This window comes from Triturus cristatus, chromosome 2_2 (assembly GCF_964204655.1).
Source record: "Triturus cristatus chromosome 2_2, aTriCri1.1, whole genome shotgun sequence".
NCBI lineage: Eukaryota > Metazoa > Chordata > Amphibia > Caudata > Salamandridae > Triturus > Triturus cristatus.
Window position 1 is genome coordinate 55873969 of NC_140582.1, and position 25836 is coordinate 55899804.

The 25836-nt window shown below is 43.6% G+C and overlaps 1 protein-coding gene across 1 annotated transcript in view; it reads right to left on the minus strand.

Annotated features, from left to right (window-relative positions):
* The window catches only part of LOC146861822 (uncharacterized), a 627622-nt gene that overhangs the window by 17156 nt on the left and 584630 nt on the right, over window positions 1–25836 (minus strand). Inside the window, exon 10 of the mRNA XM_085643200.1 lies at window positions 1636–1682. Within this exon, the coding sequence (XP_085499326.1) occupies window positions 1645–1682 (38 nt within the window). The 3' untranslated portion in view covers window positions 1636–1644. The remainder of the gene's footprint in view (window positions 1–1635; window positions 1683–25836) is intronic.

Here is a 25836-nt window from a genome sequence, read left to right on the forward strand (position 1 = left end):
GTGTAGGGGTAAAAATTACTATTCCCACTCCAAAGAGTGCAACAGTAGGGAAAGCGTTGGATAGCGTAGGGGTAAAAATTACTATTCCCACTCCAGTGAGTGCAACTGTAGGGTAAGCGTTGAATAGCGTAGGGGTAAAAATTACTATTCCCACTCCAGAGAGTGCAACAGTAGGGAAAGCGTTGGATAGCGGGAGAGTAAAAATTACTATTCCCACTCCAAAGAGTGCAACAGTAGGGAAAGCGTTGGATAGTGTAGGGGTAAAAATGACTATTCCCACTCCAGAGAGTGCAACAGTAGGGAAAGCGTTGGATAGCGGGAGGGTAAAATTTACTATTCCCACTCCAGTGAGTGCAACTCTAGGGTAAGCGTTGGATACCGTAGGGGTAAAAATTATTATTCCCACTCCAGTGAGTGCAATAGTAGGGAAAGCGTTGGATAGCTTAGGGGTAAAAATTACTATTCTCACTCCAGTGAGTGTAATAGTAGGGAAAATAATAATGTAATATTTTATTAAAAATAAATACATTATTAATACCAAATAAAAATATTAAAATTAATTACCAAGCACACAATATTTAATAATTAATTTATTATAAATATCAATGTTTTTTATTAATAACCTATTAATAATTAATTAGCAAGCAATTAATTTCCAATACCAAAAATGTATAAATAAAATTAATACCAATTAATAATTACTTAAGAATACATTAATTAGCAATATACAAAAATTATTTCAATAATTAATTATTTACAATTAAATTAATTCCCACCATATTCCCCTATAAACCCACAACCCACTACAAATAATAAATTAATACAATTAACATAATTATCAATTAAACAATTAATACTAATTAATTACCAATTAATATTAAATATTTACCAATTAATAATTAATCAACAACCAATTAATTTTCAATACCAATTAATAATTACCTAATAACAATTAAATTACTTCCCACCCTATTCCCCTATAAACCCACAACCCACTCTAGAAGTAAAACGCAAAATTAAATTAAAAATAATTAATAATTCCTAAAAATTATTATTTAATGTACTATAAATAAGTTACTTCCCACCCTAATCCCCTATAAACCCACAACCCGCTACAGAATTAAATTACACAAAAATTAAATAACATACAATTCATTACTTTAAAAATATTCAAACATACATTCCAAAATGTATACATACTTTTAACACATATACTAACACTTAAAACACTATAAAAAAATTCGATATTTTTAACAACTATATTATGATTGTCGATATTACTTACTTCTATATTATTTAAATCGATGTTTTATTTCTTACCTGATTTTCGATATTCTTCACCACTATATTTTGGCAATTCGATATTCTGTCCATTCTATATTAAAAACTCGATATTCTGTCCTATCGATATTTTGAATTCGATATTATGTCTGTTTACCATTGTCTGCAGCTACTACATAGGTAGGGCTTGTTTACACAGGGAAAAGGTGGAGTCTCTTAGCAATATTTTCATGAGGAAAACTATAGCATAATATCACCCCAAAATACACACAATTTTGATAGAACGGTTCAAAAATACCTTTAAAAAACTTACTAGCCAGTGGTCAGATGTTTAGCTTGCAAAGATTAGCCTACCTCTCATGTTCACGAGCAGTTTCTTTGAGAAGAGTCAACAGAGGAATCTGAAGTAGAGAAAAACAAAGAGGCAGGTGACAATCAGTACATGACCACGTAGTGGTGAGAAGAGAAAAGCACAATCATAGAAAGACAGACCTGTCATTTAACATTCTGCGATGTCCTTTGCCTAACGGGTGGAATGAATATTGCAGGAGAAAGTGTGGACATATGTCTGGTGTTGTATGAACCATATCTTTAAGTTCCTAATGTCAGGATATCCTCCAATCTAGGGGGCTTCTATATTTTACAACATCATTCCATTGTACAAGGTTATTCACACCTATAAAGCTGTGAATACACAACCCAAGTCTGTTCCCCAATATTGGTCAGTCTTTTCCTCATTTCGCTACTCGCTCACTTCCCAAAAGCTTGTCTCTTGACCATTCATTGTTTTCATAATTTCAGGAATCATGGTTGTCAACACTTTCACTCAGCATTGCATTACTTTGTTTCACTTCTCCCTAGCCACACAAACCAAGTGGATCACCCATTGGGATTATTAAACCAAAGCATTCAATCTACACTGAGCATGTTCGCCAACTGCAGCACCACAGAGTAATTCCAATAACAAATAGCGTACATATGAGCAGGGCCACTGGAATTTTGCGATTCTGCACCTGCAGAATGTTCCACATAATTGTGCATTTGCCTCATTTGCCACAAAATCTATTGTCTGCTACATAATTCTCAGACTAACAAAAAATGTATTCTAGCTCAGATGGTTCAAAAGTTCCTAAAAACATCCTGCCATACAGTGGGATGCCCTTCACAAAAGTTCACATTTCAATTGCCTTTTGCTGAACTTGCACTAACGATGTGCCCAGACAATGTTAACAAGTCTAAAAATAATGAGGTAATACTAGTAAAAAATGTGTTGCATTAAAGTGGAACATGTGCATTTTATTGCCACATAATTCTCTGCTGCATAAATTGTTCTTCCCCGCCACGTAATTCCAGCAGCCCTGATGTTAGACCTGGCACCACTGGCGTTGGACTCCCTTCCATTTTTTTGCTGTTGCCTCCTATGTTTTTGCTATGTTTTTGCTGGTCTAGATGCTTTGGGCACTTTGCCACTGCTATTCAGTGCCAAAGTGCAAGTGCTCCCTATTGTACATTGTTGTAATGGATTAGTCACCCCATGATTGGCTATTTGGCTTACTTGTCAGACCCGAGTACAGTGCGCCAAGTGTGCCCAGGGCCTGTAAATCAAATGCTGCTGGTGGGCTTGCAGCACTGGTTGTGCCACCCACAGAAGCAGCTTGTAAAATATGGCTCAGGCTTGCCATTGCAGAGCCTGTGTGCAGTCTGGGACTGCCATGTCAACTTGGCAAGTGCACCCACTTGCCAGTCCCTAAACCTTCCCTTTTCTACATATTAGTTACCTCTAAGGTAGGCCCAAGGGCAGGCTGCATTGTATGTGAAAGGTAGGACATGCCCTGATGTGTGTGGCATGTCCTGGTAGTGAATTACAGCCAATTTAGTTTTTCACTTTTGCAAGGCTACCTGTTCCCATAGGCCAGAATGGGCAGTTTGATTATAATATCTTATAATCCTAACTGACCCAGGGAAAAAGGTAGAAAAGTTGTTTAGTATGCATGAACTCACAATGTTTAAATACATCTTTTAGTGTGGGTGATTTTTACATTCTGTGTTTGAAAATACCACTTTTAGAAAGTAGGTAATTTCTTGCCTAACCATCCAGTATGCCTCTGCTAGGTTTATGTATTCCATGTATGGTTTGTGAGTAACAGGGGGCTGGAGAGGGCCTTGGCTCCAGCAGTGATGGGTCAGGGCTGGGATGAATAGGACCTGCATTGAATAGAGAGTAGGGGGAGGAGATTTCCTTTCACTTGCCTGAGCCTTCATAGAATAGAGAGTAGGGGGAGGAGATTTCCTTTCAGCTACCTGGGCCAGGTCTGCTTTCAACAATGCTGTCTTCTCCTCCTGCCAGGAAGCTGCACCAGGGAGGACAGAACTGATTTTGGCTGGGCACAGACACCCTCTGCCTTCAGAGGACAAAGGGTTTTGCAGTATAAATATTGGGGCCCATACCCCAGAACTTAGGATCACTTCTGGGAATCAAGACAAAACCTTTGCCAAGGAGAGAAACCAAGGAAGCTGTAGGAGGAGACTGCCCCTGTTCTGTTTGCTGTTCGGGGTTGGCCTGCAGTAGTTACTTATTGCCAAGGAAAGGAGAAAAGGAACTGTGTGTGTTCTTTTACTATCTTGAGGAATATCTCCAAGGGCTTGAAGCTGAGCTTGCCTCCTGTTCTGGAGTCTCAGGGACACCAAGACTTCACCACAAGCTCCCCCTGAATTTCTTTGCTGGAAATTCTACCTGCAGTGAGGTGCCTGCTGCTGTTTTGGGACCTCTGGAGACTGCGTATCACTGGGAGCTGGAAGAGCGATGCAACGAGGAAAAAGTGTCACCACCGCAGCAGTTGCCGTCGCATCGCCAAAGAAGCGTGCCACTGCCGCAGCTGTTCGCCTTCGCATCACCGAGAAAGCACGTCGCATCACCGGAGAAGCGTGCCGCCGCCGCAGAGGTTGCCATCACATCACCTGAGAAGCATGTTGCAGGGCCTGTCGCAGCTCCAAAGTTTCACTGCACGGCCGTCGGGTGTGCACGCATCGCATCCACGTTGTTACATCGCATCAAAGACGCAAATCTTGTCGCATCACACCGAATCGTCGCATCGCATCGAGGCACCATCTTGTCGCATCACAACCGGAACGCAGTAAGAAACCGTTGCATCACCTCCTCTCCGGTAAGGAACTGACGCAACCCTTCCCCTGCGCTGCAGTAAGGAACTGACGCATAACCTCCCCCGAAGCAAGGAACCAAAGCATCACCTTCCCTGCGACCCTTTTGTTTGTATTGCGTGACGCATCCAAGGTACTTTGAGAGTAAAGTGTCGCAATTACCATCTACATTGAACTAAGTAGTTCTACCATTTTAACGATATAGTCTTGATATTGTATTGTGGATTTTTGATGTTTGGTCTTGTGTTGAGTCTAGTAAAGATTACTTATTTTTCTAAACTGGTGTGGTGTCCATTTGTAGTGTTTTCACCGTATTACTGTATGTGTTCACAAATGCTTTACACACTGCCTCTGAGATACGCCTGTCTGCTTGTGCCAAGCTACCAAGGGGCTGAGCAGGGGTTATTTTAGGAGTGTATCCCCCTTTCCCTGACTAGAAGCAAGGGTCCCTATTTGGACAAAGGTGCAAACCATACCATTGCCAACTAGAGACCCCCATTTCTAGCACCTGCATGTAAGTTATATTTTCTGGAGACAAATAGTTGAGTACCCGCAAAGGATGCGAGCCTCCAAGAAGACAGATGGGGTGCAAAATACATGCTAAAGATTATAATAAGACGTATTTGCTGCCCACACAGCATTAATGCATCTGTAAGCAGGACAGCAGGATTATTTTGTCGTGTAGCAATGTTATGGATAGACAGATAACCCTCTACCCCATGAATGAATATAGGATGGCTTTTGTACATCGTCTGTAAAAGGCCTTGTACTTAGTGTTCAGGGCATCATTATAATGTTTTGCAAAGCTAGATGCGAAAGCAAAGCAGTTTCAGAGAAACTAATTCAACATTGTCACAAACACTAATATGTGCAAATAATATTATTTTGCAGAGAAGAGGACAATGTAGGAAAATGTGCGGCGTTGCTGCACGGGCCTAACCCGGTCACATAACACCCACTCCTCATATTAGAGGTCAATATAAAAAATGCAATCTAAAAAGCAGCAGGCCATATTCAAATTCAATATTGAAAAGGTTTTTAAAACCACTGTTAAAATCACGTAAAAGCAAGCTTCCCTTTAAAATATTATTAAAAGCCATAATACTGTTTATAACTCCAAGCACTCTGAAAGCCATGGTGACTTAGAATAAAAACTGAAAAAAATATTGTCTAGATACAGTTTGTTTAAAAAATAGGCCAAATAGTTCCCTCCAAATGGAAAAGTCAATTCTTTACTTGTTCCTAGTGGTAGACGCAACATTGCCGTTGCTGGCAACTGCAGACACCGTTCCTAGAAGCACCCCACAGAGCAGGTTTATGAAGCAAAGGTGGTTCCATCCAGTTCCCACAGCAGCCGTTGAGGGAGGGCCTACATTCTATGACTGGACACAGCAATACGAATCACACATTTTAAATGTGAGGAATCCATGATCCATATTTTGTTGTGCCAGTTTAAGGGCTCTGAGTTCTGCCAACTGAGCTTTACAGTCCCCTAGGCAAGGCATGTGTGTTTTTTCAGGACGGAACCTGCCATCATGTATGCGCCTCTTTACGATTGCACACGCTGTGAAGTATTGGTGTTTTCTCCCTACCACAGGCTGAGCAGACCCATTAGTGTAGAGGATATCATCATATCGATCCAGAGGCATTATTTCATTCAGCAGAGGATACTCTTGTTTATAATGCCAGTGTTTGTAATGTAGAATCAAATCTGTAATCAGCATCTGTTGCAGTTACAGTCTCAGCCCATTGTATCCATTGTGGATGTAATTATTTGGCATTTGGAACACTTGCTTTAGTAACGGCCTTGAAGGTCAGTACTGAGGTAACTAAAATTATTGGTTTCCCCTGCCCTAGTGCTCTCTCTCTCTCAATACAGCAGTCTGTACCACTGTGAGAATTTTCTCAGTGGGTGCATAATGCATTTCTGCATTTGTGTACAATTGTGATTTGTATGCAATAGGTACTGTATCGCCTTCATTAAATGTGATGTGTGGATACTTGGTTGGTCCAGCGACTACGCGGATCACCAGGTTTGTTGTATTTTCACGTGTGTCATAATATTTGGAAGCTATCTTGTCAGCTTGCACAGAACGTAAAATGTTTTTATGTTCCTTTATCCAATGTGTTATTGAAAAGTAAGGTCTAATTAGATCGTAGAATGATTCTACCCATTCTGCATAATCAAAAATGTATGTTCTGCCAAAATTTAAAAATCCTAAAATGAATTGCAGTCTTTTCAGAGTCGTTGGAGGTTGGAGCAACGCACATTTTCCTAAAAAATGGGCTGCCAGACTTTCGCCTTCACTTGACAGCTCATAGCTCATGAACTCATAGCTCTATCCTCTGTGTTGGACTTGGCCCTTTTTTGCAGGGTCATCCCTGAACTTCTTTCCTTCCTCCTGTATTTTCTCTGACCTGTTTTTGTTGGTTTTATGACTCTGGGCACTTTACCACTGCTGATCAGTGCTAAAGTGCATATGCTCTCTATTGTAAATTGATGTAATGGATTAGTGACTCCATGATTGGCTTATTTGATTTACTTGTCCGACCCTAGTACAGTGCACCATGTGTGCCCAGGGTCTGTAAATCAAATGCTGCTGGTGGGCTTGCAGCACTGATTGTGCCACCCACAGAAGCAGTTGCCTGTGTGCAGTCTAGTACTGCCTTGTCGACTTCAGAAGTACACCCACTTACCAGTCCCTAAACCTTCCCTTTCCTACATGTGAGCCACCCCTAAGGTAGGCCCAAGGGCAGGGTGCATTGTATGTGAAAGGTAGGACATGCCCTGATATATGTGGCATGTCCTGATAGTGAATTACAGCCATTTTCGTTTTTCACTATTGCAAGGTTACCTGCTCCCATAGGCCAGAATGGGCAGTTTGATTATAGCCCCTTATAATCCTAACTGACCCAGGGAACATGGTTGAAATTTGAGTCTAGTATGCCTGAACTCAGAATGATAAAATACATCTTTTAGTGAAGTTGGTTTCAACATTCTGTGTTTGAAAATACCACTTTTAGAAAGTAGGTATTTTCTTACCTAACCATCCAACCTGCCTCTGCTAGTTTCTGTCTTGTGTGTCTGGTTTATGAGCGACAGGGACTGGGGTTGGAAGTGGTGGGATGAGTAGCACCTGGGCCTGAATAGGGCTGTGCCTGCCTTCCACAATGGCTTCACCTCCTGTGGTGCGTCTGATGACCCTGGCCCACAGTGACAAAGGAAGAAGTTGTGCACTGGCAGAATGCACCCAGAACTGGTTTGTACTAGGTATAGGACCCTCTGCCTTCAGAGGACAAAAGATTTACTGGTATAAATACTGGGTCCCAGACCCCAGGACTTTAGATCACTTCTGGGAAAACAAGACAAACCTTTGCCAAGGAGGACCAAGGAAGCTGCAGGAGTTTGGACAGCCCCACTGCCAGTGTGCTGTTTTGCTGGGTTGGCCTGCAGTGGTTTCTTTATTGCCAAGGAAAGGAGAAAACTTTTAAAGAACTTCCATCATCTTGCAGAATATTTCTTCAAGGGCTTGAATTTGAGCTTGCCTCCAGCCTGAAGTCTCAGGGATACAAGACTTCATCCTTTCTGCTTACCTGCATCTGGAACTTGCTGTTCTAGTTGCTACAGAAGGATATTGCAACGCCGACGCCGGCGAGCGACGCCGTACTCTACATCGAAGCCATGAGCACTGCTTGGACTTACAAAGTAGACCCGACGCCTGCTGCTGTGCCGCATCGACTCCGAAGCCAACATCATCGCGGAGCCGATCCTCGATGTGGGTGATCAAGATTCCATCGACATCGTACGGAACCGTGGTTTCGGCGCCATCGTGACGTCACCTCCTCTCCGGTAAGGAACAGAGGCATCCCCTGCTTTGCGCAATGATCGAGGACCCGACGCATCGTCTCCCCCGAAGCAAGGAACCGACGCTGCACAGTGCCAACAATGCTGCATCCCCCTGACGCCATGAGCTGTCTTTGTTTTGGCTTCTCCAAGGTACTGTTTTGTTTGGGTCTGTTTTGACTCCGGGCCCGACACCGCGCACCTTGCGGTTGGGGCCGTATTTTGGGATTTCTTTGACCTCGCCGTTGTGATAACTCCGGTTGGGGTTATCAGTTGCTAAAGACTGCTTCTAAGAGAATAACCTATTTTGGAGCTATTTCCACTATCTGAAAGTATTATTTTTTGATTACAGTATTGTGGATTTTTGCCATTTTAGTCTTGTGCTAAGTCCATATAAAGAATACTTATTTTTATAAAACCTGTGTGGTGTCCATCTGTAGTGTTTCACTGTATTACTGTAGGTGTTTACAAATGCTTTACACACTGCCTCTGAGATTAGCCTGTCTGCTCATGCCAAGCTACCAAGGGGGTGTGCAGGGGTTTTCCAGGAGTGTAATCCCTTTTCCCAGATTAGAAGCAAGGGTCCCTATTTAGTCAAAGGTACCTAGCTCTGCCAACTAGAGACCCCCAGTTCTAACACTCTGCATGGTATCAGTCTCCTAGCGCTGGGAAGCCTTTGGGCAGCTATGTGCTCTACGAATAACTTAACTGAAAAATAAAAGTAAAAAATAGCCTAAAAATAGGCCATTGAGATGGTCAATTTGTAGCCCAGATGAGTAAACCACAGAACTATGCGGTCCACTCTGGCCAAGTGTTCCATTAATTCATCATCCGTCCTCACATAGGAGAATGCCTCCTTATCAAAATCTTGAAGTAAGTCTGTCACTCTGGCTTAAAACAGCACAGGGCTATTCTTATACACTTGAGGTAAACGGCAGAATTGCAACTGTGGTCCCAATGCTGTCAAGTATCTACTTTCAGGTAATATGCTTTTGCAGAAAAACCCATTTGTGATGTCTAGTTTCGTTTTGTACTTTTTCAGCGCCATGTTATTCAATAGTGTGGCATTGTGTGCATTTTGTACCGCTAATGTGTCTGTGGATGTGCTTTAAATGTCTGTAGTCTAATACAAGACAGCATGAATTATCTGGTTTCATTACACGAAATAAGGGATTATTCATTGACGCGGTGCAGATTTCTATTATACCCTGATATTCAAGTTTTTCTAGGATTTCTCTAACTTGTTTTTTTGACTTCATGTTTTATTGGGCATTATCTTTGGGTTTGAGATGTTGATTTCAAAGGGATCTCTTGATGAGGTGACTCATCATCCTATCCATCATGATTGCAGTAAAGTGCATGAGTTAGTGCTAACGCCAACTCCCTGGTGTAAGAATGTTTAACTGATTCAGTAATGAGGTCAGAGCAAGCTGGCCAGTTTTGACACTCCATTACGAACTCACTTGCCAATCCTTTTCAGCCAAAAAAATATTGTAACCATATGTCAGGTTCTCCTAAAAGAGCGCCTTGATGGTCCTGGGTATGTCCCCCTCCAAGTGGAGTGTTATTTCATCTGGCTGATACCCATTGGAGCCAATTATGGTTGTGCAGCCTGGGCACTCAGCCAGGGTTAATTCTGAGTGTTCGCATTATGAACTGTGTGAGATTTCTATTAATTTTTACTAGATCTTCGCATAGTGTATTTAATTATGCTGCATCTACATTAGCAAAGTTAAGATGCTGTGGATAAGCAGCTACGACTGGCCATGTCGCTCCTTCTTTACTGAGTGGACTGAGACTCACGTTTTCTGTAGTGTGTGGGAAGGCGCCTTTAAACCAATTTATATGCTCTTGGTAAGAGAGAGGAATTTCTATTTCCACATATGGAATGTATTCATCCGGTGTTTCATCTTCTATGTAAGTGTAAAGCAATTGGTGTACAAGCATCTGTGGCCGGAAATGTGATCCAAGAATAGAACACCTCTGTCCTGAATTCTTCATGTGCCTCAACTACAAAGGTAATTTCTCCACCCGTAGCCAGGAGATTATAATGTAATAATCTCATAGTAACTGCATGTCTGCAATTCTCTCTTATGTTTAGAGCGACTACTTCCTCAACGTTCTCTCTGTTTTGGGACAATATTTTTGAGGAAAAAAGAGTTTAGTTAATTAATTTATGGAGATAGGGTTTAATCAATGTGGGAAGTTTTAATCCTATAAACTTCAATAACCTACAGCCAATGTATAGGATGTGTCTTCTCAGCTAAGGCGGATTTTCCTATCACCATGGACGTCTCCGGTTCGGAGGTGAGTGGGAATCTCTGAGAAGAGCACTACTGCACTACTCAGGTAGACCGTAACATAAGAACTCAACCAACATTGGCAGCACTGTGTTGTGTAGTTTAGCAATGTTATGGATAGGCAGATAACCCTGTCGCCCATGGATTAAGATAGGATGACATTTGTGCTTAGAAGGCCTTGTATTTAGCGTTCAAAGAATCATGATAATGTTTTGGAAAGCCAGATGTGTAATCCAAGCAGTTTCAGAGAAAGTAATCCAACATTGACACACACGCGAATATGTGCAAAAGGTCACAGTAAATAATCATATTATGTAGAAACGAGGACAATGTAGGAAAATGTGTGGTGTTGCTACTTGAGCTGAACCTGGGCGCATAACAATTTAACAACAAGCTCTATTTATTTCTACACTAATGTCATAAACCAGTTTAACTCTGAAATTAAAATGTTTCTAGAGGTCACTGAATCCAAGGATAGTGACCCTAATTCTGTAGTCAGTTGAGACAGTGTTTCCCAAACTGTGGTCCGCGGACCCCCACGGGTCCGTGACACATTCCCAGGGGGTCCGCAGAGAGCAGTTTTGAAAGCACTGCAAAGTCTCTTGTATAATTAGCAGTTTTCAAACAACAATAAAAGTGTCAAGATAACACCAGTGATTAATGAACCTGCTGGAGAGAGATAGGAGTGTTGTCCAGTGGCAGCTTTCAATGTAGCACAGAGGGTTAATATGTCTACTGCAAAGAACAAGTATAAGGCATTTTAAAAAAACAGATTATTTTGTTACTGTGCAGTTCATAAGTGACAATCGTAATCTAACACAGTGACCTATAAACTGTCATCAATGAGCTGCTTGCAAGGTACAAGTTAGTGACATGTTTTTCCAAGTCTTTTATTATCCTGATGCTGCTAAAAAAGTTTATTTGGGTGGAAATACATTTTTATTGTTAAAGTCAATGCTAACCACTGTGTTATGTTCTGAATCCTGAGTTTGTGCTTTTCCAGACCAAGCACTATTTAAAAATGCCTACCAGTATGAATGACGTGAATTCTACACCTTGTAGTCCCCTTTGCCTTATGTGACATTTTCTATACACTGATTTAAATGTATGATTCACTGTCTCTATATGTGTGTGATGTAAGGTGCTCTGACATCCAACAATGGTATGAGAGATGCTATAAAAAATGTAATACATGTGACAGAGGGGCTATGGAAAGATGAGAGGCACTGTTGGAGGGTGATAGTGGGGGAATCATTTCAGAACCCCCAAAAAGGTTGTCGTATTCTGGTGCATAGTAAGGTCTTTATTTACTATTATTTAAAAGCTAATACAATTCAATATGTAATGATAACTGTGTTGTAGACTGCACCATTGTTTCCTAAATGTTTTTGGGGGGAGCATCCCAAAGCCCCATTTGTATTGGTCAGGCTCACTCACTGCACTTGGTGTGCACCGTATGGGGACTGGTCTGAAAACATTTGCCAGGGCTGCTTTGGGTTTCTAGTCTGGCCCTGGCAGGAGCAGGAGACTCGTACTGCGAAATAAAACCAACCATTTAAAAGCTAGTCACGGAGATGTAGCACCAACCTTCCCATTAATTTTCTTCATTTTTGGCAAATTCTTTCAATATAAAATACAACAGAAGTGGCAGAGAGTGTCGTTAGCCTCCTTGGCTTAACGACACGCTCCGCCACTTCAGAAACGCAGGGCTGCACCTATATTTACAAGAATATGATGCAGCCCTGCGTTTCCCCTGAGCTCGCGCTACACTTAACTTTGTGGTGCAAGGGTGTCTGCATGCAGGGGACGATTGTTTATGTACAGTAAGGTACCCCTTCTGCATATAAACAATTTTGAAATGCCGTTTTTCACTTCTATATGTGCTGCTTAATGCAGCACACATGGAAGTTACAAAATGTCATTCTTTTAAAAGATTGTTAATGTGCAGGAAGGGTCACCTTCCTGAACATAAACAATAAAAGGCGTTTCGCAAAAACAAGGAGAATTAAAGCATTTCTCCTTGTTTCGCCAAGTTTAGACCAGGTTTTCTCTGGTCTTAATTTTGGTGCTGCCTCCCACTTACGCTGCCCTTGTTAATAGGGGGCAGTGTCAAAATCAATGGGTGTTGCGGTGGAACGCCCACCGCAACACCCACTGCCCACCCCTTTCATGCTAAGCATTGGGTGAAAGGGGGTGTTATTTACAAGCCAGCGTTAAGCGGCTTAACGCTGCCTTGTAAATAAAGCGAAGCCCCTATCGCCATGGGAACATCGCAAAAAGTGACGTTCTCATGATGATAGGGGCTTGTAAATATGCCCCTAAAATACTTACTAATTTGAGTATTTGTTTTGTGTGCACAGGTGTGTTTATTTTTTTCGAATTACTGTTATAATGTTTGAATTATAAATCCTACAAATTGCTTGGTGGTCCTCGGCTTCAAGTGGTGACTCAATGGGGGTCCGCAGTAGTCAAAAGTTTGGGAACCACTGAGTTGAGTAAAACACTCACATGTGCACTGGATTGCTTCTTTCTCCCCTGCACAGAAGAGCCCAACAAAGTAATCTACATGCTAAAAGCACAAATCTGGTTTGATATTGCCCACGTTTCTTAACGTAAAAGACGTACTTAAACAAACTTTGAATGTTCACACTTATTTGCAAGCAGCACTGAAATAGTCGTGGGACAGACATGTTTATCAGGACAGGATGACTCAAATAGTGTTTAACATCCAACTAGTCGCTGTTTCTCTCTCATGTTTTTCAGTTCCTTTATAGCCGCACTGTCGGTTCTCATTAGCGATCGCAAAGTATGGAGCACATGTATTAATGTAAACACAGCTTCATTTGAGTTTAGACGACCCTGGCGAAGCAATCGTCCTTAATAAGGGCCTTGGTTTCAGATGCATTTTTTTGAAGCGTTTTAATGTTAATGAGCGATAAACAGAGATTCGACTAATCGATATCCACCACAGTGCAGACCTTCCTTGGCCAGCTGAAGAATGTAGTGGCCCCACAATATTTCAACTGACAAGTACAGGGTAACCTTCAATCAAGACTGTCACTTTGTTGTGCAAATCAGATCAGTTGTCAGAAATACTGCTGGGAAAGGATATGGAACTTGTAAAATGCCTCTAATATGACTGGAAAACTAATACAGTAAAGGACACAGTGGCAGTGGCGCAGCCATTGTTTCAAGGACCCTAATACAAGTAAGGAACTGGGCCCCCTCGCTACTGTTTTTGGATAATGCACCAACAAACAGGGTACAGTGGGCACCTAGAGTCTCTGGGCCCCGGAGCCACTGTATCTCCTGCACCAATTTGGGATACGCCCCTGAATGTACTAAGGAATGGTCGATAATAAGCCCTTGGTAGCCAGCTCCAAAGGAGTCTGAAGTTCATGCTGAATGGGCACCATCAGACATTTCCTATTTGTTCTTTCTAAAAGGAACTCACAAAGCGGGACGTGAGTTTCGCTGTTTTTGAAAAAGTTAACACTCAGGGGCATATCAACAACAACCGGCGATAATTATCGCTCAGCGCTCTTAGCGTTAGGATAATTATCGCCGGCTAGCGTGAATTTTTATCGCTGAGATAGCGTGCTATTAGCAACGCTTATCTCAATAGCGATAAAAATCTACACGCTAACAGGCTAACGTGAGATTATCGCTGGAAACCCAGCGATAATCACACGTTAACTTGTTGATAGGGACAGGCAAACTTAGCCATGATATCCTCCTTCCATAGGATATCATGGCTAAGTCTGAAAATTAGCAGACGTAAAAAAGCAGCGTTAACCGCGGATAGCGCTGCTTTTTTTGTCTCTAACAGGGTTAGCGACATTCTTGATAATAGGAGAAATGTCGCTTAGCGACATATCTCCTATTATTTTACTAAGGAACGCCCCCTTTGCATCTCATTAGAGATGCAAGGGGAAGCGTAGAGTAAAAGGGTGCTAACATGCAAATTTGCGTGTTAGCACCCTGTTGTTGATAGGGAGCTAGTTTTATCTCAGCTTTTTTGGCTTTTAAAGCCAAAAAAGCAGAGATAAAGCCCTTGTTGATATGCCCCTCAGTTCCTCTGCAAGCCAAAGAGTTTTCGACCTGCAGGCTGATCATTATTTTTAGGCTATTTTTTATTGTTATTTTTCATTTAAGTGTTTCGTAGAGCACATAGCTGCCCAAAGGCTTCCCAGTGCTAGGCGACTGATACCATGCAGAGTTTTAGAACTGGGGGACTCTAGTTTCCCTGCCTGTGGCCACCATATTTCTCATGTTAGTCTTATGGCCTTTATAATCTTTAAAGCTGTAGGGTGATCACCTGTAGACAGACCTGGGTGGTCAATCATGTATACTCTCTTTAATATTGGTTTATTAATTTCTGAGAAGCCCAAGTGTGCGATTGAGTTTTCAGAGGGAAGGGATCTAGGCTTCAGGATATGAATGAGTGAGAAGCACATGTCTGACACCCAGCAACAGTTTATAATTAGAAGACTTAGTTTTAACTGTTTAACTATCTGGATCCTTTTTCACAGTCACAAGGGGTTCAAGTGAATAGATACATCGCCTTTTGCTGACTGATTTATTTCAGGTTGAACTCACTGCACTGGCTTCTGGCAGATCCTATAGGCTGGCACACAGTTGAGTATCTAGCTCCGCTTTGTTGTGATAACTTTTCGACCAGGATACCTTATCTTTCATCCTGTTTTGGGAATAATATAGCGCACCACGTCGATAATTAATTTTTTCTCTATTAAGAGGGAAGCAATTTATTCAGGCCAGAACTGCCTTAATTTGTTTCACTAATGTTACTTAACGAATATGTCTGTTTTAAAGTCGAAGGGTTTTTAATGAATTTAATAGGATCACAAAAAGAAGGGGTAGATTGCTATATTGTGTATTATGTCCATCTTTGGTAATTTTATGATGATGTTTTCTTTAGCTTGATGTGCGGTGTTAATGTATTCTTATAAATTTCTTAATGATCGTTCACCATGTACTGTATTTCAGCTGCCACCTCGGATTTTTTAACCTTTGATTTGAATTGTGTTTTTTGATGTACTTTATGTATTTCAGCTGCTATTTCAGATTTAAACCTTAGACATGAATCAGTGCCTTTTGATGTAATTTATCTTTTATGGTTTAAATTAACCGATTAAAGATTATTTTGACTGACTGAATAGATTACTTACTAATAATCTGCATTGCCCTAATCTGACTCCCAGTTCTCAGTACTTACCTCAGTAAGTGCGATGGTGTAAAGCAGGCATGCCTAGAAAATCAATCCAAACATCTGGTGGGTTTGTCTAGATCCTTTATCAACACTGATTGGCTTACCACTAGTGCCAAAGTGCACAGTGTTGTGTTGGCTGCAGGGTCTAGGGCCAACTCCTCTCATGCAGCAAACCCCACGCTGCGCATGGCCTTCGGCCTTGTCGACAATCCCTGTAAAGCAAGCCAACCCCAAAGTACGCAGAGCATTTGGTTTTGCATGGTGGGGGATTGGCCACAGGGCCTGGCCTACCACATGCAGCCAATCCCACGCTGTGCATGGCCTTTGGACATGCTCAGCGTAGGGTTGGCCACAAAGTCTGGCCTGTGGCCAAGCCCTGTAGCCAACCCCGCAAAGGCAGCTGAACCCACACCACACATGCCATTTGGTTGTGGGCTGTGGAGGGTTAGCCAGAGGTCCTGGCCCTGGGAACCCCATTCCCCAGCGTTTTTTTTTTTTTAAATAGGATGAAGGACATGTAGCCCCCCTCTCCTCAAACCTATTATGGCCTTGGGGACCCCACCGTCTAGAGCATATATATTCTAAAGGGGAGGGGGCCATGTGGTCCCGGTCTCCAAGCCTCCTTAGGCCCTAGGTTTCCCATCTCCAGGACCTTATTTATTTTACAGAGAAGGGGTGGCTGCATGGTCCGCCTTCCTGTGCTTTATTAGGTCTTGAGTACCCTATCTCTTGGACCTTATTTTTTAAGGGGGGTGTATGGCCCCCATCTCCAAGCCTTGTTGGGCCCCGGAGACCCCATCCCCTAGGGCCACTATTAAAATTAAAGGGAAGGAAGGCCATGCAGACCCCTTTCTTGAACCATGTAAGGCTCTGGAGAGCCCATCCACCAAGGCCATTATTAAAAATAAAGGGGAGGGAGGCTGCAGGGCCCTTGTCCCTGTCCCTTCATAGGCCTTGAGTGTGAACCCCATCCCCCATGGTCGCTAATTAAATTTAAGGGAAGAGGACAAGTGTCCCTTACTCCTTTGAGAAGAGTTTGGCCCCATGACCCCACCCCCAGGACCCTGTGCTTCAAAAGGTGGGTGCCCTGGTGCCATCCAATGGCACCCACAATAAGCTCATTGGGGGCTGCAAGAGTTCCCACCATGCAGTTGGAGCCAGCTAATACTGTTGCTACCTCCGGGCAGTAGCAATGTTTAGGTCTGTTTCCCCACCTGCATCACAGTGGGTATGGAAACAGATCTAAAGCTCATTTCCAGTTTTGGAAACTCCTGCTCACTGGGAGCGATTTAAGGGCATGTTTATCAAAGAGTTGCGTTGCCCTTGCACCATGCAAGGGAATGCAAGGGCGATGCTGTAGGAGAATAGGATCTGCTTCTTATGGTTACCCCTGCCTCCTCTCTAAATGGATTCCTAGTACCTTAGGTACACAACAGATTGGATTTTGAGGTGCCCTTATAAGTCCCTAATATATGGTATACTATGTACCAGGGCATAGGTACCCCAGAGGCCTACCAGGGGCTGCAGCATGTATTATGCCACCCCTGGGAAGCCCTCCAAAATGACACTATAGTTCTACTACTGCAGCCTGGGTAAGGTGGTGCATGCACTCCTTACAGAGATATAGGTTCACTATATCTCACCTATCACTGCACATATAAACCTATCAGTCACTCCTATGGCAGGCCTTATCAATCCTGAAAGCGGGGTGCTTGGTTTTGTGTGAGAGGGTGCCCATGCATGAGCAGAGCCCCTCTGAAGCCTTCGGAATCTCTTCTCCGGAGTTGTCTGTGATGCAGTCTGACCATATACTCTTAAGTGCACAATAACCAAACGGTAAATGCTAACTTTGGACTGACTGCACGGAAACATGTTGTGTTTGGTGTCAAACACCTTGGAATCATACCCCCACACCAGTAACTGGTGTGGGAGTATGATCCCACCCTTCTAGAGGAAGAGACATGACAGCACCGGTATACCCAGTGCCAGCTTAAAAGAGCACTAGCATCACAAAATGGATGTTGCAGCCACAGCCACGAGTCTGGCCTCCTGCTGCTGACCGAAACTCCGGGAGGGGAGGCCTGGACAATAGGTTTCCTGTCACAGGGAGGTGTTACCACCTCCCAGACAGGCTTTAGTGTATTGGGGCTGGATGGGTGCACTCTGAGAGTGCTTTGAAGTCCTGCACTGGGGTCACATTTGGTGTGCCTGTGCATAGTCCAGCTCAAACCAGTTGCAGGGACTAGCAGCCCCTGCTCTGACGCGAAACTGGACAAGGGAAATCGGTGTAGCCACCCCTCTTTTCAAACCCTCACATAGGTGGGTCCCCTGAGTTAGTCGAACCCCTTCTTTGGGTATAAACAAGGAACCTCTGTAACCAGAACTTTAGATATCCCTGGACGAAACTCTGAAACTGAATTCTGGAACTTCGATGATCTGCACGACACCAGATGACTGAAGAATCTCCCTTGGAGTAAAGGAGTTACTCCCCTGCTTGACAGGCACCAATAAAGCATCTGACTGGAGTGCATCTCCGAAGCTCTTGCATCACAGGAGGTGGATTTCCAGACTTCCCAGAGGCCGACCAGAGTCCTCAGCAAAGCTGAGACCCGTAGCTGTTGTGGGTAACATGGAACCAGACCTCCTAGTCACCGCACACATTTGCAAGTGCATCAGGTTCTCGACATCCTTTGAGGCTGTCCATTGGGTTACTTGTACCCCAGGCCCGAGCACCTTTTCCACTGAAGATTGCTGGCCTACACTCCATGAGTGTTCCATGAGCCCGCCCTTTGTGTGTTCGCTCAAGGCTCCTTCGCGATCCCTGGTCCATCGACTGGTGGGTCCCTGTGAAGGCAACTCTTACTTTAATTGGGCTTCCCTGGTTGCTCCAGACGTGCCCTGACTCTCCATTGCTTGGGGAGTCCCCAGGACCTTGCTGGTCCGCACTGAAGCATTTCTTCTTTTTCTGCGTGGGTTGCTGTTGCCAAGGTTTGTTGTGTCCAATCCGGGCACCGACACTGCAGCACTCGACATCCTTTGTGGGACAGCTCGAATCCAGCTCCTGGTCATCCTCGACACCTCCTGGTCCTCGTGGCTGAAGAGTCAAGCTTCCCCTCTCCTCACCCGAAGCACCCGACATCGGTGGGCATTCGTCTATCGTACCCCTGGTCACTGGCTAGTGACCCAGACTCTGTCCCCTCAGCTTTCAGGTTCTTCACATCTTCGATCCAGGCTTGGATCTCTTCGGACTCTTCTCCTCTTCCCGACATCAGCACTTTTCAGTCTCCTGCCATTTAAAACGACGACGCGACTCAACACCATTTGACACCTATGCACCCGGCTTCCCTGGGTGAGGTAACACAAGTGCTCCGATGCTCCCGTGGGTGTTGGCCCTAGAACCATCTAAGCCCAAAAGGGTTTGCTCTAAGTGTCCTTAAATTTTAAAATTCTAACTGTGACTTTCCCCATAGAAGCTAACGGAAGCTCGCGGCTATGTTCTCACACTGCACACGGCCCCCGTGGGTCCCCTGTGTCACTACCTTGCGTGGTTCCTTGGTATCACAGCGATTCCACAGGCTCTAGGCCTTGTGTCTAGTTAAGTAGTGGTTCTTATACCACTTTCTTAGTATATGGTTTGGTCCGCCCCTTGGCCTAACGTGTATTGTGCTATTTTACTGTAAAATTTGAAGTGTAACTTATGTGCTTTTGCCTCTAGCCTCATAAAGAGACTAGAGGGGTGTGTTTAGGAATAAATAAATATATTCTATATATATACCTGGTGTGGTCTCCTTTCATTTAGCCACTCAAGAGATTATAGACTGGTAAAACAAGCTGCTTTACATTCCTTCAAGACTTAGCCTGAAGGCTGCTCTCCATAGCTACCACTAGGATAGCTTTCAATAAAGGTTGTCTTTAACCTATCATCAATAAGGGGTTGCTTGGATTGCTGCAAGTTGCTCACTATAACTAGTGGACAGCATATACCAGGCCAACTTCTCACAGATGCAACTCCTAAATCAGATGTATCAAGCCACACGAGGACACCTTCCATGGCACCTGCATGGCTTGATAAATCTAGAGTAATGCAACGCAGCGCAAATCACTGCATTTCATTACTCTGCCCCAGGAAGGCCTTGCCATGGGTCGAGCGTGGGTGTTCCCACGCACCCACCCAAGGATTTTGATGCATTTCATGATTTACCATTACTGGTAGACCTGAGAATGCATCAGAATTCTACTCCTCCCCAGTTGAGGCACAACGAGGGGAAGTATGTTTATTTCTCTTTGGTATTTCCTCTTCCTGTGTGTGCTACATTCTCTGAACACTTTCAGGAGTCACAAACAAAGGCATGGCTGTGAAGGAGCACCTCCTTCCCTGAGAGGATGGCTAGTGAAGTGGCATATGTAGGCAGTGAGCTTTAACGCATGTACCGCCTCTGATTTATATGCAGGCTGACCCCCAAAGGAGGAGGCTGCTCTCCCCCTGCCCCAGGCACATTTGTATCCAGTCACATGGGAAAATTTGTCAGGAGATGTACACCCCCATGAAGCTAGCCACACCCGTAGGTTGGGATACCTGATCTGTACAGACAAGAAAGGTTTCTATCATTTTTAGAAGTGACAAAATAGAGGGTTCTGGGTAGAAAAGGTGACACACACCTATGTAGTCACCTCAAGGTGTGGATTAGGTGCAGGGGTAAGTAGCCCATTGGCCACTTGCACCCACACCCCTAACGCCCCTATATCTTGGATTTAAGTCACACCACTGACACCAGAACCTCATATCTGTGAAGACTGCAAAGAGGGATGAAGAAGAGACCTGAGTCTGTGACAAGAGGAGCTGCACAAACCAAAGGCAGGATTTTTCACCTCTGCCAACTCTCCTGGAACTGCATGAGTGTGACTCATCCTGGACCAAAGACCAGAGACTCCCCCAGACAGAGGGACCCCTTTGAGAGCCAAAACTACCTCCAGACTCCCTTGGATTCGTAGCACATGTCCCCTGTAACAGCAAGTAAAACCAACGCCCAGGCACCAAACAATTGCTGGCCATCATGACTCTTGAGGGATCGTCCAAAAGTAGATGGTCCAGTGAATTGTGGGAAATGTAGTGCTGAACTCCAGCAAGTTTCAGCAGGCTACCGTTTTCCCCAGACATCAAAGTATCATCTTGCTTACCTTATCACCACCAAAGCGTGTTGGTGACCAGTTCGGTTACCACCATCTTTACTCAACGTATCAACAAGAGGGAACCACACAGCACCTTCAACCGACCACAGCAGTGGCCCTGTTGTTGACCTTTTGCATCCCTTTCCTCTCCAGCGCAGTCTAAGTGTAAAACCCAGCTATCCTGCAGTTCCTGCTTCAGCACCAAGTACAGTCAGGACAACTATCCACCCGAGCCTCTCGGGCTAGGTCAAATTTAACTGGCTATTGTGGCTTGTTCCGGGACCCTTCATCACCTTAACCTTCCGTGGGTTCCACGTAACTCAACCTGTAAATGAACTATTGGCACTAGTACTTTTTCCCATTGACTGCCATGGTAAAGGTTTATAATAGTGAATTGCACTGATTTATTGTTTCTTCTAAAATCCAGAACTCCGATTATTTTCACTCAATTGTGGACATTTTGTTGTCTAAATTTCTATAAAGTAATTTATTTTTATAAATTGATGTTATATTTCTATCAAATCATGTCAATTACTTATTGTACATGTTTTCAATCTGAAATGGTTAACATACTTTCCTCTAGCAAAGCCTGACTGCTCTTTGCTACACTACCAGGACTGATCTAAGGACTAATCATTGTGAATCCAAGGACCATCTTTGGGGTATTGTGTTAATATTACATGGTGAGGCCTAACCAGCATCATCATATAATATTCCACTTTCCTACCATGGGGACCCTGGAGCCACGAATGGCCCAGGTAGGGGGGCACATGGCTCCCTCCCTTTCACTGTAGTTTTGCTGCCCCAGGGTTGGTCTCCATGGGATATTTAGAGGGCTGAGGAAGGGATCATGTGACTCCCCCCCTCTAAAAACACACCAGGCCTGGGGGACGGGGTCCCCATAGCCTAAACGGCCCTGGGAAGAGGGCCATGTGCCGCCCTTCCCTTTAATGAGCCGGGCCTGAGGGGATAGGGTGCTTTAGACTGCAATTGGCCCAGGGAGGTGGGCCGAGTGCCCTTTTGCCTTCAAAAATGCATTGGGCCCCAGGGGATTGGGTCCTCGGGGCAGAAATCAGCCAAGTGAGGGAGAGCATACATGTATCCCCCATCCCTAGAAATAAAGGTTTCCTCCCTCAGGCACTGTCCCACCCTGATAGATGGGTGTGAGAAAAACATACACGTTTTTTTTATTTTCTTATTTTTTAGCAGATTCCCAGATTGTCAGCCAGTCTGCAGCAACATTTAAAAAAAAAAACGCCCCTTGGGTCTTATGTTTTTCGAGTCGTAAGATGACTGTCACCACTTCCTGGTTGAGGTGGTGGTAGCCAATCAGATCTGTGTTTGAGATCTGTCGGGATTTGCGGAGACTCCGTGTCCCAAACTATACAACGTTTTTGAGCAATAATTGCTCAAAAACTACTGAATGGATTTACACTAAATTACAAAAAGCACTCTTTCTTGACCTAGATCTAACTTCCTGCCAAATATGGTGCAAATCCCTTCAGCAATTTAGGCTATAGCTGTCTAAAGTTCCCATGGGAAAATGAATGGGGATAATGGATTCTGAGACCTCTTTTTTTACTCAGCCCCCACTTGATGGATCAACCCAAAACTTTCCATGCGCAAACAAATAAAAAAGTAGCATTTTTTTCTAAAGTTTCATGGAGATTCATCAAATGGTGGCAAAATTATAAGCAACTTATTAGTTCTCTGCTTTGTTTCTGCGTATATATATATATTCACTGAACAAACCGTAGGTTTCAGGCACGTTATAGTTAGGAATTAGCATTTAAAAAACCTTAGAAATTCAATGAAAAAACCATAGGTTTCAGGGACGTTATAGTTAGCTGGACATTTCACTCGTACAAAACCCGTGAAATTCCCCTGTTATAGTTAGTTCAGCTAACTATAACTCGCGCGCCCGCAATGCACTGCTGATGACGTCACATATTACATCACTCATGACATGGTCAGTGACATCACTGATGACATCACTGATGACATCTCAAATGACATCACTGATGACATCACTGATGACATCCAGTGAATGTGTGTTTTTCTGAAAATGGAAGAATAAATGGGTAAATAAGTGTGTAAATGGATGATTTTTTTTGTAAAATTGATTCTATAACGGACTGATTAAGTGTATCTTAGTGAATACACGGGTTAGCGAGTAATGTTTAAATATGTAAATATCTGTATCAGTCTCTCACTTTGTGTATAATTGGCTGCATGGGTTGGTGAGTAGCTACATGAGTGTCTAAATGGGTTATTAGTTGTTTTTTTGAGTATTAGTATGAGTGTCTGAGTGTATGGTTCGGTGGGGGTATTATTTAGCGCATAGATGCATGAATGAGTGACTCACCGTTTGTATGTGTTTTGAAGAGAGCATGTGTGCAGGACTGTATGGGTGGATGAGTGTGTGTATGGGTGTGTTAGTGAGTGAATGACTGTCTCAATAGTGTCTTTATGAGTAACTATATATGTTTTAAACTAGTATATGTGAGTATTGGTGTATATAAGTGATTATATGTGAGAGTGAGAGATTGGAAGAGTTCCTGTATAAATAAGTATGTGTTTCTATAAGTGATTGTTTAAGAGAGTAAGTATGTGTACATTTCTGTAGAAGTAAGTATAGTGGTGTGTGTATAATGGTATATGCAAGTAAATGGATGTTTGATCCTTTATTAGCATCAGTGACTATGTGTGTGAGTAACTCTATGAATGAGTGGCAGTGTGTAACAGGATGTATAGGTGTATGAGTACATATGATGAGTGAGTACATGTATGAGTGACTATATAGGACTGTTGGTGAATGAGTGAATGTGTATGTAGATCTTGGAATTACTGAATAGGTTGTTGTAACTGATATTGGTATGTCCATTTTTTTGAAAATTTGAGTTTCTATTTTTGAATGTGTGTATCAAAGGTTATATTGGGGTGAGAGGAGCTCTGCCACTCTATCACAAGGATGATGTCATCAGTGATGTCATTTGAGATGTCATCAGTGATGTCATGAGTGATGTCACTGACCATGTCATGAGTGATGTAATATGTGACGTCATCAGCAGTGCATTGCGGGCGCGCAAGTTATAGTTAGCTGAACTGACTATAATGGGGGAATTTCACAGGTTTTGTACGAGTGAAATGTCCAACTAACTATAACGCCCCTGAAACCTATGGTTTTTTTCAGCGAATTTCTAAGGTTTTTTAAATGCTAATTCCTAACTATAACATACCTGAAACCTATGATTTTTTCAGTGAATTTCAAAGGTTTTTTAAATGCTAATTTCTAACTTTACCGTAACTGAAACCTATGGTTTTTTAAGTGAATTTCAAAGCTTTTTTAAATGCTACTTTCTAACTATGCCTACAGAGGTAGGACATGTGAAGAAAGAAGAAAAAACACACAAAAAGAAGAAAAGGAAATGCAGAAAGAAGCAACAGAAGTCCTCAAAGACGAAGAAAAGTGCAGGAAGAAGGAAGACGTGCAGAAAGAACAAACAGAGGAGCAGAAAGAGGCCTTTGTTGCAAAATCATCCTGTACCCTCAGCTTTTTCAGATGGGTACTGGTGGTAACTGACACTGACTAACCAGTCCTAGAGCCAGTGCTAAGCTAAAAGACACTTAGAATACAGTTAAAACACCTACATACACCAGGGAACACTATGTGTTGGGGTACCCCTGTTATTAGCATGACCTCCTCTGTAAGCCCCTAGTATATAATAGGGCAGGGGGATTAAAACTACCTCTTAAAACGCGTCACAGGGCGCATTTGCACACTGGTGAAGGGAGGGGGGAGCTGAGCTGACGTGTGCAAACACGCCATGTGGCCATTTTAATTTGGAGGATAAAGTCCCCTTGAATCCTGAGTGTCCCATGGGTACAACTAGCCCATCAGGTATCTCTAGTTAGCACCACAGAGCTGCGTTGCAGAAAAAATGGGCATGGCCTGGACCACCTCTCTGCAACGCAGCGCAGTAGTGCTTACTGGAAGCACCTGGTGGACTAGTTGGCCCCCAGTATTGAAGGGGAATTATTTCCCCAACTTAAAACGTGCCATAGGGCTTGTTTGCACACATCCCCTCCCTTCCCCACTGCGTAAACACACCCTGTGGCCGTTTTAAGTTGGGAGATTAACTCCCCTTGAATCCTGAGGGTCCCTCGGGGCAAATTAGCCCACTTGGTACGTCCAGTAAGCACCATTACAGAGATGTGTAAAAAGGGGCACAGCCTGCACCACCTCTCTTCAACGCAGCGCTGTGGCGCTTACTGGAAGCACCTGGTGGGCTAGTTGGCCCCCAGGGTCCCTTAGGATTGAAGGGGAATTATTTCCCCAACCTAAAACGCGCCCCAGGGCGTGTTTGTACACGTCACCTCAGGCCCTGTCCCCTCCCTTCACCATTGTGTAAATGCGCCCTGTGACCGTTCTAACTTGAGAGATTAAGTCCCCTTGAATCTTAAGGGTCCCCAGGGTCAAACTAGCCCACTAGCTACCTCCAGTAAGCGCCACAGAGCTGTGTTCCAGAAAGGTGTAAAAAGGGGCGTGGCCTCTCAACACCTGTCGGCAACGCAGCTCCCTGGCGCATACTGGAGATACCTGTTGGGCTAGTTGACCCTCAGGGACCCTCAATATTGAAAGAGAGTAAATCCCCCAACTTAAAACGCACCACGGGGCGCGTTTGCACAGCGGTTTAAGTTGGGGAATTAATTCCTCCTCAATCCTGAGGGTCCCTGGAGGACAACTAGCCCACCAGGTACCCCCAGTATGCGCCAGAGAGCTGCGTTGCAGATAGGTGATCAGAGGCCACACCCTTTTTACAACACTCTGTAACGCAGCTCCGTGGCGCTTA